This window comes from Dreissena polymorpha, chromosome 10 (assembly GCF_020536995.1).
Source record: "Dreissena polymorpha isolate Duluth1 chromosome 10, UMN_Dpol_1.0, whole genome shotgun sequence".
Taxonomy (NCBI): domain Eukaryota; kingdom Metazoa; phylum Mollusca; class Bivalvia; order Myida; family Dreissenidae; genus Dreissena; species Dreissena polymorpha.
Window position 1 is genome coordinate 80,891,280 of NC_068364.1, and position 14,468 is coordinate 80,905,747.

The 14,468-nt window shown below is 34.6% G+C and overlaps 1 protein-coding gene across 1 annotated transcript in view; it reads left to right on the forward strand.

Annotated features, from left to right (window-relative positions):
* Positions 1-1,034: 1,034 nt before the first annotated feature.
* Positions 1,035-14,468, forward strand: part of LOC127849274 (uncharacterized) — a 44,675-nt gene continuing 31,241 nt past the window's right edge. The window contains exons 1-10 of the mRNA XM_052381990.1: positions 1,035-1,357; positions 1,681-1,731; positions 2,662-2,741; positions 3,322-3,390; positions 4,602-4,731; positions 5,121-5,243; positions 5,453-5,623; positions 5,841-6,017; positions 6,128-6,289; positions 8,485-8,655. Of these exons, the coding sequence (XP_052237950.1) occupies positions 1,348-1,357; positions 1,681-1,731; positions 2,662-2,741; positions 3,322-3,390; positions 4,602-4,731; positions 5,121-5,243; positions 5,453-5,623; positions 5,841-6,017; positions 6,128-6,289; positions 8,485-8,655 (1,144 nt within the window). The 5' untranslated portion in view covers positions 1,035-1,347. The remainder of the gene's footprint in view (positions 1,358-1,680; positions 1,732-2,661; positions 2,742-3,321; positions 3,391-4,601; positions 4,732-5,120; positions 5,244-5,452; positions 5,624-5,840; positions 6,018-6,127; positions 6,290-8,484; positions 8,656-14,468) is intronic.

The window sequence follows — 14,468 nt, forward strand, 5'->3', positions numbered from 1 at the left end:
CTTTGGTTGTTGAAGATTGGTTCTGTTCTCGACATGGATTTCTTCAACACAATATGTCTACCTTGCCGACGCAATATATGTTTTATATTCCCGCGATATAATGACATAATGATATATTCAAATTTGAAATCGTTTTATGGAGCATGTCTGACCGGAAACCGTCCAAACTCAAAGGAAAACCTCTGAACACGTCAGCGGACTTTGTGCTTGCACTTAGGCGTTTTTATACAGAGATTTTGTATTTTGACACACTTCCATTGCGTTAGAACAGATATATATATATATATATATATATATATATATATATATATATATATATATATATATATATATATATATATATATATATATATATAATATAATATAATTTACATAGCAGGAAAATATAACGCCTATTTAACTTGGAAAATGCTATTTATTTAGGTATTGCAAACTTTCTGCGATTGTTTACGTATACCAAGTAAATGTTGCTTGAATTTTGCAGATTCAAATGTTGTGAGTGTATATTGCTGCTGAAAGTTGATGTCTCAAGCTTTAGCGTAAGTCGTGTGATTGAACGGCCGAAGGCAATATTGCAAGCACAACTGTGTTGTATTAAGATGATGTACTTTGTTCCAAACACGAACGGGTCAAAACAAGAGTCGCCCATTATTGTTTTTTATGAATTATCGGAGATTGTCAATTTACAGGTAAGATTTCAAAAAGCTATTTGATTTAGACCATGTACGAGACACGAATGTTTCAAGATTTGAAGAGCACAAACACGGCAATCCACCGGAACGACCAATCAGCAAGAATGAAAACATTTTCCGAAACGCAAACTTTAGGCACTTATGACTCGCAAGCCCGTCATTACGACAGACCATCACATGAGAGGTACCTACACAACATTAATAACAAAACTGTTTAGAAACTTGCAGTTCTCTTTAAGCGATATTAATGGACTAGCTGACACCCCCTTACATAGTTCAGCAAACAAACCTGTGAGTAAAACCTGTATACATTATGCGGCGCTTGTTTAATTTACACTGTGCACTAACCGCGGTAAGAAACAGTTGATTCGAGGCTATCTTTAGCTTACACACCCGCTATGATTTAATATACATTCAAAAAGTACGTCTCATGCAAAATTTGGGTTTGATCAACTGACCGTCATTGTAGCTTTGCCTGCCGAATTTTGCAATAGTGCGCCTAAGTTTGTTAAGGTCAGTCGTGACATTTCTTCCCGCATTTGGTAATCAGCACACCAGATGCTATGTATCCACGGCAATTGCGAAATTCGGACAACAGTTGTGGCTATAAATTGCGTGTTATTCTTAAACATTTTGAAACAGAGTCAACACGAGGATGAATACCTGTAAGTCAAGTTTGTACTTATTTATTTATTTACGTTTTACGTATTTATGTTTTTGTATTTATTTGTGTATGTGTTTATTATTATTTATGTTTTAATGTGTTTATTTGTGTTTTATATTTATTTATTTTGTTATTTATTTGTATTTATTTATTTATTGCCATTATCAATTTGTTTACGTTTTTACTTATTTATTTTTTCACTAGATTGTCTATACTGATTGTCGAACTATTCGTTATATAAATTCTGATTAGAGTCAAAACACATTAGTTGCAATGAAAGTTCCAAGAACTACGATGCGAGTGATTAATCAATTTTTTCCACAGTTACAGGTCTTTTGATTTTTACGGGAATACTGTGCGCAATAGGAATATCAGGTATGATATGATTCATAAATTGTATGGCAAAATTAACAAACAAACATGTAAAATAAAACAATAATAGCTAGAGCAAAATAAAAAGTGTTTTTGCATCACCAACGCGAATTGAAAATTGACTGTTCATTTTAGGTGAACTTATTAAAATAAATACATTTCGACGAAATACACCATTTATGTCGATTTTTTTACATTTTACATTTTTACATAAACAAATTGTGTTTAATATATACGATGGATCACATCTGCTGGAGTAACATAATAAATCACACAAAGCTACAAAAAGTTTAACTGTGAATCGCCCACACGCTTATCTAATGAGTTTGACTATACAAGTAAGAAGGAATCTCTTCTTTTTTGAGGTTATTTGTTGCCACCAAGAATTTATTCTTTGGTTTTTACAGTTGGTTACAACTGAAATATCTTTTGTACACAATCATAAGGAACAATAAGAACAGAGAATTCCGCTTTTTATAAGCCTTTTTTGCAATCCGTGAATTTCAGCGTCGAGTGTCGCGTGGTCAGTATAAATTACTCAAGTAGTACTCCTATTAGTTGGTATAGCATTCTGAATATATAATAAAAATTGTGTACACATATGTTCAGTTATTTAATATATGTCGATAATATATTGTTGTTTGTAATCTATGTTTACTGCTTATTTTAACCTATAGGTTAATGTTTATCTCAAACAGTTGGCGACGTTACTTTAACCGTTATTGCAATTTTGTATTTTTTTTAAACATAAAAATTGCCCAGTTCTATTGACGGTCTTATATCTCAAGAAATCAATGTCTTACCCCATCTTAGAAAGCGTTGCTGATCGACGTCTCTTCAACGTCTCTTCAAACCCTTCCCCATAGGCGAATGCTTTCTACGGAAGTTCTTGCGTGGGTGTATTCATGATTCTTATCCCTTTAAACATTTCAGAATGCCTTGAATGCTTCAACTGCCTAAATATCGCTGACCCACGGGCGTGTACGAACACGAGTCAATGTTCAAATAGTGAGGTTAGTGTCATTCGTTTGGTTCATCGTTTTTTTCCATATAATTGATTGTACAGAGGAGCATAATGATTACACTGCTTTAAAATTCTGAATAACGTTTATAAATTCTCTGTTATTCTCGCAGAATCCGTGGTGTTTAAAATAAAAGGAATTTCTATTCGTATTCAATGCTTTCTCTGTCAATCTAACATCAATTTAGTATGTGAAGTAACATTTGTAGTTACGGAAACGGGTTATTAAAAACACTTTTTATAGCAAGTCTCTATGAGCAAAACGGTCAATAATGCTCATTGGGTCATTGTCGACCGAAAGTGGCTTGAAGCCACCCTGTGGTGACTAGAAGCCGATTCAAGTCACCCTGGGGTGACTAGAAGCCGATTCATGTCACCCTAGGGTGACTTAAAGCCGATTCTAGTCACCCGGTCGGCTTGAAGTCACCCCAGGGTGACATGAATCGGTTTGAAGTCACCCTAGGGTGACAGGAATCGGCTTCTAGTCACCCCCGGAAGACTTCAAGCCATTTCAGGTCGACAATGACCCAATGAGCGTCAATAATAAATGACGATATTCTCTGTGTTAATAGTCCTGTTATTTGAAAACGCGTCACTCCGGCAATGAAGTACATTACGACATGGGCTGTCAGGACAATCAGGTAACTGCCATTACGTCCAACTTGTTTGTTTCAATGCCGTTTTCCGGCTTTACTATTTTTTAATCTTTTTGCAACATATTGTGTGAATTGTTAAACTATTTATAATGTATTGAATTTTTATTTTTATTTTCCATGATATATTAAATGACAATTTTTTAAATAATTTTTCACAGTTTTCATTAAAATAGAAAACAATTGTTAAGCTTTCGCTATTTATAACATTAGTTAATAACCCTATGTGCCGCATTTTACACAGACATATTTCGGTCACAATTAAGTCTGCACTTTGATGGCTGAGTTTCAAGTGTGATGTTTACGGTAGCGATTCGATTTTTGATTTTGCAAAATCTTCTCGAGTAGTTTTACATTTGTGAAATTGTATTTAAAAATCCTAAAATGCACGGCTAAGTAATATGATTGACAAGCCTACATTAAAAATAATTTGCTGTAGCCTGACTTTAACCTTGTTTTTAAGTGAACGTGAAGGTATTCTAGATGGATCTTTCGAACGACACACCGAGGCATATTGCTGCAAAGTGTGCCAGGATATGTTTAGTACCATTCAATACATAGCCATGTTCAAGACTTGACATTGAAGTTCGACCTTGGCATTGAAGGTCGTGAATCACATGTGCAATGTTATGTCAAAATTATTCATTCAGAAAGATCAGGTTATAAAGCCGAAAATTTCTGTTGCGGACAATTAAGACTTTTTAACCCCATCGTTTTATCTTGACCATAAAGATATCTGTAGTGTTTCTTCTACACAATACACTATTTATCACCAGTAAATGGACAACATTTACGGCTCAAACACAGTCTTAAGTTCTACTCGGTTTTTAACATTTTTACTCGCCATGCATACAAATCAGGAAAAAAACAAGATGATCGCTAACGTGACTTGTCGAACCTATAATATTCTAGTTAATTTTCGCGTCATAGTCTTATTTTCAACGCTAATGAAAAACAGGAAGATTAAGAACATTTGGTTATAACTAGAATTCTGTGACGTTTAGTTTTTCAAAGTTCATGTGCATAGATATGCTAAACAACTTTTTCACATGAATGCCTCCTAATAAAGACATTGATGGAAATGTTCACTTAAATAAATAATGAAAAGCATCCACAATTTAAATAAAAACCAGAGATGCTTTTTAAGCATGGATTCCCCACCCAATCCCAAACTCATATGAAATGTTTTCCATGTGTAGTTGTGCAGCTCAGTAGCTGTTGACCCGAACGGTATCATTGGTCGCTCTATCGAGACCAGACAGCAGTACTCTTGTCATGAATGTTGCAGCAGTACCCGTTGCAATGAGCAGCTGTGTTCCCACAGAAAACGTGTGTATAATAAATGCGCATTTATTGTTTCCTGTAAAAGAGAGCGTTGTTCGACCCTATGAAATAGTATTATGTTTAACCGAAGGTATAATCAGCATAGTTGAATGTTATATTATACGCAACAAATAAGTTTTGTGTTTTTTAGTATCGTCGTAATTCACTGAAAAGTGATCATACAGTGTTAAACATAACTACTACATGTAGCTTAATATTGGAGAGGTAATAAACAATATTACATCAGTAGTAAAATATGCCTTTTCAGCCCACCATCAGAATAGAAACCGAATATTTAAATAATAAGCTTTATTGTACAGTAAAACTAATATTAACCCGTATTTAATCAATATTAATATATTAAAAAACACATACATATACATATATACCTTTAGCAACATCTTGTATTGACGACGTTACACTGGACTGCGCCAGACTCAACTCCCTCTTTCACGTCTGTGCTGATGTTCATCACGCCAAAATAACTTGTCCAAAGTTTTGTGGACTCTGTCAGCTAGGTTAGAATGTTTATGCCAAACAAAAAAATTTATACGAAACATTTGGTCGATAATATATTTGTATATAGTGAACATTTGAACATTTGAATATATATAATGATAAGTATTATTATACATTATATGCGCGATATACCTTATTATTAAAATGTTGAAATATATATTTATATCGAAAGGATATAAAGGACTTTTATACTAAAATATCTTTACAGTTGATGGCAACTGGGCTGATTGGGGCGGCTGGTCATCATGCACGGTAACGTGCAACAACGGTACGCAAGAACGCTCTCGAACGTGCTCAAACCCGGCTCCTTCCAACAGTGGACTTAACTGCACAGGGCCAGGTGTTGAGTCAAAAATGTGTCAGAACCAGCTTTGTCCGGGTATGAAAAACTAAAGCATTAGTAAGATTTTAACTTTCAAAATGAATTCCATCATTTTACGACGATTCAGTGTTTGTTAAACAATCGACGTTAAGTTTATGACGATATATTGCAAGTGTCTTATGTAAAAATATTTAAAAACAATATTTCATTGATACATTATCTAAAAGCATTGTGAAACTAAGTCATCTAGTTGTGAAATATGTTATTTCCCTAGTACACGGCAACTGGTCGGATTGGTCCATGTGGTCTAATTGCTCAGCTACTTGTGGTGTGGGAGTACGACAGAAGACAAGAACGTGTACCAATCCTAAACCAGACCGGTCGGGGAACGATTGCATCGGTGAATCTATCGAATATACAGTGTGCCCAAATAAACCCTGCAGCGTAATCGGTAAGTTTCCGATTTCAATTGTATTTTTATGCAAATTAAGTGGGAAATCTAATACAATCAACTAGTTTAATCAAGTATTAATATCAAACTTCATATAATGTTTAACTTAGACGGTGGTTGGTCGAGTTGGGGAGCGTGGGAAAGCTGTTCAGTGACATGTGGAGGGGGACTGAAGCTGAGGAGCAGGACATGCACCAACCCGAGCCCCACGTTGTACGGCAAGACTTGTGAGGGGAATTATGAGGCATTTGTAGTTTGTGCCAATACAGCATGTGAGTAAAAAGATCAAAGACTTAATCGCGATGTTGTCAGTTACCGGTTTACTGCGCGTTAATACATGCATACGTACATGTTCACGCTCTGCCGACTCTAATATTTTATTGATGAAGGTGTTTTAGCGAAGCTGTCTAAGTACACGAGCCTAAGAATTGTTAAGAAAAACATCCGCGACATGAGTCATAACTCTCTCATTTTATTAAAGATCGCTGCCAACAACAAAAACCAATCAACATCAACGCCCGAAATCGTTATTTGCAGAATCTTGTTTTTTGTGTATATTAACATTGTACACCGAAGTGTTCTTGTGTTGGTAGAACGGGATTTGATGGACTATTGGTAGGTTATTTGAATTAAGATTGATCGTCCCATATGCGGATATGCGTTATATTATTTATACCAGTATTCCTAGCTTAAACGACGTAAACAAATACAAACACTGACCTTCGTTTAACTCAGTCTGAAGAGAAGCCACATTTAAAGGAAATAAATAATACTACAATTAGGCTCAGGCATTAGGAAATTAACTAAAATTTTGAGGAAACCTTTAATTGTTAAATAAAGTATAGCCTCAAACATTCTATTTCTTAACGCTCGATATATTAATGTTATGAAAATTGGATCAACATTTCTTCATATAGCATGTACATTCACCGTCATAAAATTATATAAAATAACCAAAACCTGACTTGAATGATAAAACAACGTAATAACATTGTAATAAAACGAAATACTCAATCACTATACATTCCATAAAGTAATGTCACTGTATGCTGAAATGTAATTATTTGCATGCATTGAAAACATTGACATGTTTTACATTTTTGATGTGCAAAATCGACGTTTTGAGAACCGGACGGGTTTGACTCGTCACTTCCGGGCGTTGATATTTTCTGTTTGTACAATTTTAAACCGCCTGAGCAGTTTGCGCCATTTATTGTTTGTTCTGACATAAAGCATCAGACTTGCGACATTCAACATTTACGTAAAAATCAATATACACACACTTAAAAAGAACCGATCAGCCAAAATTGTCGGAATCAACCGCACTATAAGTGTTGTTAACAAAACATGTATTAATGTAGAATCCGACATTTATTGAAGTACAAATTATCAGGATACCCAAAGTAAGAAAAGGCTTAAACGTTTCTATTATCAGATTTCCTTCTTTATAGATTTTACTCGAAGTAAAAACGGTTGGAAAACAGATTTATCTTTGATAAAAATCTTGCAATCAGCTTCAAGCATTGAATTATGTTTAATTTCATGGCTGGTACAAGTGTTTTTCGATTAAGATAAAAAAACTCGTTTATTTGTTATAATCAGACAGCATTTAATATAAGTGGGTTGTCTCCTTCTCTGTCTATTTGTCTCTCTGTCGCTATCTTTGTCCCTCCGTCCCTCCGTCCGTCTGTCTGTCTGTCTGTCTGTTTTTCTGTCTGTTTTTCTGTCTGTCTGTCTGTCTGTCTGTTTTTCTGTCTTTTTTTCTGTCTGTTTTTCTGTATGTCTGTCTGTCTGTCTGTCTGTCTGTCTGTCTGTCTGTCTGTTTTTCTGTCTGTTTTTCTGTCTGTCTGTCTGTCTGTCTGTTTTTCTGTCTGTTTTTCTGTATGTTTTTCTGTCTGTCTGTCTGTATGTCTGTTGTCTGTCTCTCGTAGCAGGATATCGGAGATATCTCTTCATATTCAGAGCGAAGAGAATATGCAGAGATAGTCGAGAGAATAGCGATAGATTCATAGATAGCTATAGCGAGAGATGAGAGAGATACGATATCTAGCTAGCGATATCATCTAGAGATAGCCGAGCTCTCTCGGGCTTCTCTCTCTCTCTTCTCTCTCTCTCTCTATCCTCTATCTCTCTCATCTCTCTCTCTCTCTCTCTCTCTCTCTCTCTCTCTCTCTCTCTCTCTCTCTCTCTTCTCTCTCTATCTCTCTCTCTCTCTTCCTCTCTTCTTCCTCTCTTCTCTATCTCTCTGAATCTCTGCTATCTCTCTTTCTCTCTGAGTCTCTCTTTCCCTCTTCTCTCTCTCTCGCTCTCTCTCCCTCTCGCGCGCTCTCTGTCTCTATGTCTAGCACTCTGTTTCGCTCTCTCTTTCTCTCTCTCTCTCTGTGTGGCAGTGTGGTGACAGGTTAATTTGTTTTTTTTATAAATGATACCCTTAATTTTGAATTAATCTATATACTTCATATTACAGGCCATGTAGTTGCCTTCAACGCTCACGGGCTCAACGTTTTGTCAAATCTTGTCAATGCATTTCAAACTGTGATCTTCAACGAAGGGAATGCCTACAACGCCAGCACTGGTCACTTCAAAGCTCCTGTGGACGGGATATACTACTTTTCTGCACAAATCTGCCCTATTGCCGGTAACGGCCTTTACTTTTTTCTGGAAAGAGGCAATGAAATCATGACCGTCAGTACGCGCCTTACAGCCACCTATGCATATAGTTATAACAGCCATACATGTATTTCTGCCTCAAGTTCTGTAAAGCTGACCAGGAACGAGCATGTGTGGGTGCGAATGTACAGTCAATACTCCACATCAAATATATATGAAACTGGTGATATGGCTTGGATAACATTTACTGGAACGTTGATTCAAGAGCTTCAATAAATTTATGAAATCTGTATGGTTGTATCGTATCCCCTAAGTCCATATAGCTTATAGAATAAACATAGTCTAAACTCGATTCGTCGTATAAAAAACTACTTTAGTAGTTGCAACACCGAATAAACATGAAACATCGTTCACAAACACTTTAATTGACCATTATTCTGAACATATCAGTTTGAATAAATAAATTTAACACAAAGATCGTTAATTGTTTTGTATACGAATATTGTTCTTTATTTTACTTGTGACTTTTGCTATACGTCATATAATGTCATGTTTTCATTTTATGTTTTCACATTTTGTAACAATAATACAAATTGTAAGTCAGCTTTAAATTCGCGTCTTGGTGTTCTACCTGCGTATGAATAAAATCGATGCGGTGAATGGCATTGATGAACCAGTCGCGCTATTGGGAGATTTCAATGTAATATGAATAATGGGTCCGTATTCACCAACCCATTCTTAGACTTAAGAATAAAGAAACGACCTGGAACCAAGACAAATGCATTCAGTGTTTTAATATACAGATGCCTCCACTGGTAATAATGTCATACCACAATGTTCTACATGAGGAATGCCATAGATAGAGGTGTTTAATAACAAGTTTTACTCAAAATTCAAGCACTTATTGAATATATCAATTTAAAGAATATTCTTTATTCTAAGACTTAAGTCTAAGAATTGTTTGGTGAATACAGGCCCTGGTCTAAATTTGACTAAAAGTTTACAACAAGCGATAAATGTTCATTTATCATGCACGGCAAATTTTCATTTACCATATATTTAATAATGAATAAGTTCGATAACATGTATTGCAATTTGACTTTTCGTTTTGTATAATAATACAGAGTTGTTTGGCTGAAATGTAGTTTTATTTTATTAACGCAGGGCCGTTTTAATTGTATTGAACGGGCAAATGGGCAGTATCTCCCCCTTAAAACAAACATGTTATAAACAAAACATATATACCCTCTTAATGAATTATATATTTTCTATGTAAATTGAAATCGTAAATAAAATATATTTTTAACAAGAAATATCTTAAAAACAGGTATTCGGCGTATATCCTGACTTTGAAATAAAAGTAGAAACATTAAGTTTTTAAGTTATTAAATAACAAGAAATGATTAAGTTGTGTTGTGTTCTTTTTGTAACTTAATAGTCGCATATCCACCGCATGAATTGTTTTTTATGAAGTGCAAGTATATTAAACAACATAATAGTTTTCGTAGATATATATCATGTGTGTCCTCACATGACTTATTATGAAGTTATTTATATGTTATCGAAACATTTGGTTTGTTGATATTTGATTAAGACGCAATTTTCTTTCCACACATTAATATAGCGTCATGCGAAAATTGGTCGTATGTCATATGCGACCAGTGTAGCTCAAGCCCAGACTACTCATTTGTGCAGTCTGGTCATCGGCTGCCATTTCCTCTATAAAAACGCAAGCAATGTTTCGTTGTATCTCCTGAGTATCCTCCTCTGTATGCATATCCTCACAAGACTGCGCGGGTGAGTAGTCTGTGCTGGAAATATGCTTTCAGAATATTGCATACGACCCATTTTCACTTGACGCGGGTCTATAAAAATCGCATTGCGTATTGTAAATGAAACATCAAACTACGATAATTTGTGATTGACAATTGAAGTCACACTGTTTTATTATAGCAAACACATTATATCAGGGACACTATAATAATTCGGTGGTTTTATCTGACAATACAAGACAAATGCCACAGGTTCTCATTAATTTATTTCCCTAAAATTCATGTTATTAGATATATTGAAAGCAATACTCTGTTATCAACATAAGGCGTTTATTGATAGTACATTCCCGTCTTCTACTTACCAAGCACTTACCTTAAAATTCTTGCGGCATTGAGGATGAAACTTACATTTAATGCGTTATTGTGACTGGTCCAAATTGTGTATCTATGATTCGTATGACCAAAAGAGAGTAGTCTGCATTTCTCTACACTTAAAAGTGTTACATCCTATACTACAAAGAAGCGGTAATGTTGCAAATGTTCCGGGGGATTATGCTCAAATCAGCCAATGGATTGAATGGAAGGTATTCATTCGGGTCTCCTCGAGGTATGTAAAGGTCATCTTAGGTTAAACAACAACGCCGAAAAAATTGAGACGACTCCAAGACGCAAGCCACCTTAAATTTTACCCTACTGCAACCAAGCAATAAAAAGCGCGCATGCGTAAAGCGATACTTATCCTATGTTACTATCGGTTTTATGTTAAATGTGATTATTTTTATATTAAGTGTACACATTATTCAACTTAGAAATAACAAGTTATTAATAATGCATTACCCTATATGAGTATCTTATGTAAACATCAAACGTCTCACACTTTAATAAAACAGAAAGTACATTAGTAGACAGCAATTTCTGCGACTATTTATTTAGTAAAACAACGCAACAAGAAAAAACTAACACACATAACGTTTTAATAAATATATCTCGTAATATCATTTTTACACAAACACATTAAACCAACACATCGTTTCATAACTGAGGCAAAATGTCTTTTCATGAAAATATTTTGCTTTTAAGGCTATTCAAAATCCATCATAACAGAATACAACATATAAATCCGAAGAAGTAGAAAGTCTAGTCATACCTGTTATTATAATTCAGTCGCGTGGTCATGATTTTGGGGAAAACCATTTTGTACGTTTATGCAAGAAAAAGCAGTTATTAGAAGACACTCTTTTAAAAAATAATTCAAGCCTATGTTAAACAAACTATGGTCATTATCCAGCCTAAAATAAGCTAACCATAAATGTCTTGCAATATGCGCCAATGCAGATTATATAAACCTAAATCGATAAGTAAAACAACAACCGTCCTCACCAGCTCTTAGTTATAGTACTAGTTCGAAATAACAATATAAACGATTTTCGTCACCATATTTGGTCCTCGACTGCAGCATTTCGACATTTTTTAAGAATAAAACATACAAGAAGGTATACATTTGTTCTCGCGGGTACACACTGTCGTTTGGGCGAAAATTGATGTGTCGTTCTTGGCCCGTATTCACCAATCAGTTCTTAGACATGAATCTAAGAATGAAAACACTCTTTAAATTTGAATGTTAAAGAATAGTTTTCATTTTAGTCAAATTTGGAGTAAGCCAGCTCTATCTCTATCCTTCACATGGAACATTTTTAAATAACATAAATCGAATAAAATAATCACTAGTGTAAGCCAGTATATATTAAAAAAACTAAACGTATTTTTTTTCGACTGTAAGTCTTGTTTTAATTGCTTTGTCTAAACATGGGTTGCTGAAAACGAGCACTGGACTGTTAGCGGGTCTGAAGTTAAAACACGCCGCCACTCCAAAACGACAAGAATCGTCATGTTCGGTCGGTTATTTTGTCGTGAAGCTTTTACACCCGCAACTACGTAAGAACGTTATCGCAAACATTAGCCACCATAATATACACGAAAGTAGACGGTATTATTCAGGTTGAGGTGGGTAGCTGATAGTTCTCGACTTTGGTAGTGATAAGACACCAGTGTTATGACACAGAAGAGAAATTCTGACATCTGTCCTGGTGGAATGTACATATTATATAGTCCTCAAGTGTTATTGATTAATAGAGATGCTTGTCGATCGAGGTTTGTTTCAGCAGAGATGTAGTAATTGATCTTTCGTTTGAATTGATCAATATTTTATTGAATGATAGCACATAGTCTGCTAAGTCATTTAAAGTATTTCAAATGCTTTGGCTTATACGAATCGTCATGGAAGGTTAGGCCAGCATTTTTTAATGATCTGTTTTACGGGAGCGATCGACCCTATTTTTCGACAAATACAAATAAAAATAAAAGTCACTTTCGTTTTTTTTATTTACATTTCACCCGCCGACCTAGTATTTTATCCAAAACTAGAAAAAAAAAATGCGCAGATTGCCGAAAGTGTTGTTCAAAATTTGTTTATAATACGGATTGTTTCGTTGTGCCAATTCCACTTATCAAGCGTCAGCGATTTTCATTGGCTATTGCAGCCAATATCACACGCTATTAGTCAATCGGTGAGTATTTAACAAATGATTTTCATATTGCATTTCCGAAATGGCGGACATTAACATCAACGAGACAAATGTAGCATATTGTAAATTCAAATTAATTAAAAACGGAGCAGAAACAATTTCAATTAGAAAAGATAATCTTCAGAATACCATTGTTGACATCATGCCCATATTATGTGATACGAAATTAAAAATAATAATGAGTTTTGGCAGATGATGAAGAGGTGTCACCATTGATAATTTTCTGTGTGTTAAAAAGCTTTGGGTAGGTTTAATAAATATGCGTATTTATTAAAATGAATATCCTGTAATATTTTTATAGATAAAAATCAACATCCCGAAAATGTTCAAGAAGTGCTACTTTACGTTTCTTTATAATGAACATGAGGACTGAACCACAGGTACTTGCATCAATAATCCCATTCCCCACCCACCCATATATATTCTTTATTTAGAAAAAAAAGTATGCAACACAGCTTCTGAAGAAAATAACATTGGGTCCCGATTTCGTATGTCCTTCAGAGTCACAAGAAAGTTTTATTTATTTTTCTTATATAGATAGATAGATTTATTTCAGTATATAAAATACATATGGCATGGTACACAACATAATTAAAAATTACTGCATAACATGAAATACAAATATCACAGATTAGCTAAAAGACAGGAGCTTAAAAGCAATTAGAAAGCTATCATTTGGTAAAAAAAATACATAAATATTGCTTCTTGTTATATCATTTAGAAAAAAATAAAATAAAATCGTTGCAACACATATTAAATACTACCATAGTGTACCAGGGCAAGTACTCATATACCCAGGATAGCACAAAAAAGGAAATGTAAATTTCCTTATTTCCATTGTGGTCCTGGAAGAATGATGACATGTCCTAGCAAGGCACATCTACTATGTTCTTATGGGTGGTAAAATTAGCAAATTAACATATGAATAACAATACACATCATTTGAATAACAGTACACATCATTTGAATAACAATAGTCATCACAGCGAGAGAGATTACAGGCTTTATCAAGAAACTATAAGCTATATAAAATATGCTTTTTTACTGCAGCCTTAAATGTCTGTAAGCTGGGGGAATCTTTTATGACAATTGGTAAGCTGTTCCATAATGAACATCCCATATATGAAAAGGACTTTTTGCCAAACCCTTTTACTTTAGGGATACTGAAACATGACCCTTTGCTAAATCTGGTATTATGGTTATGAACAGTACTGGCTAGCATAAAATTCTCATTCAGGTAAAAAGGGGCAGAACCTGAGTGTATTTTAAAAACATGGTTAAGAATTATTTGTTCTACTCTTTTTTCAACAGGTAACCAACCCAACTGAAGAAAGTATTCTTTATTGATGTGACTTCTTGGATCTAATCTTAAAATAAACCTAATGATCTTGTTCTGTGTAACCTGGAGTCTGTTCTTCAGATTCTGAGAAATGCCAAAATACCATATAGAACAGGTATAATCAAAGTGACATTGAATCAAGTAC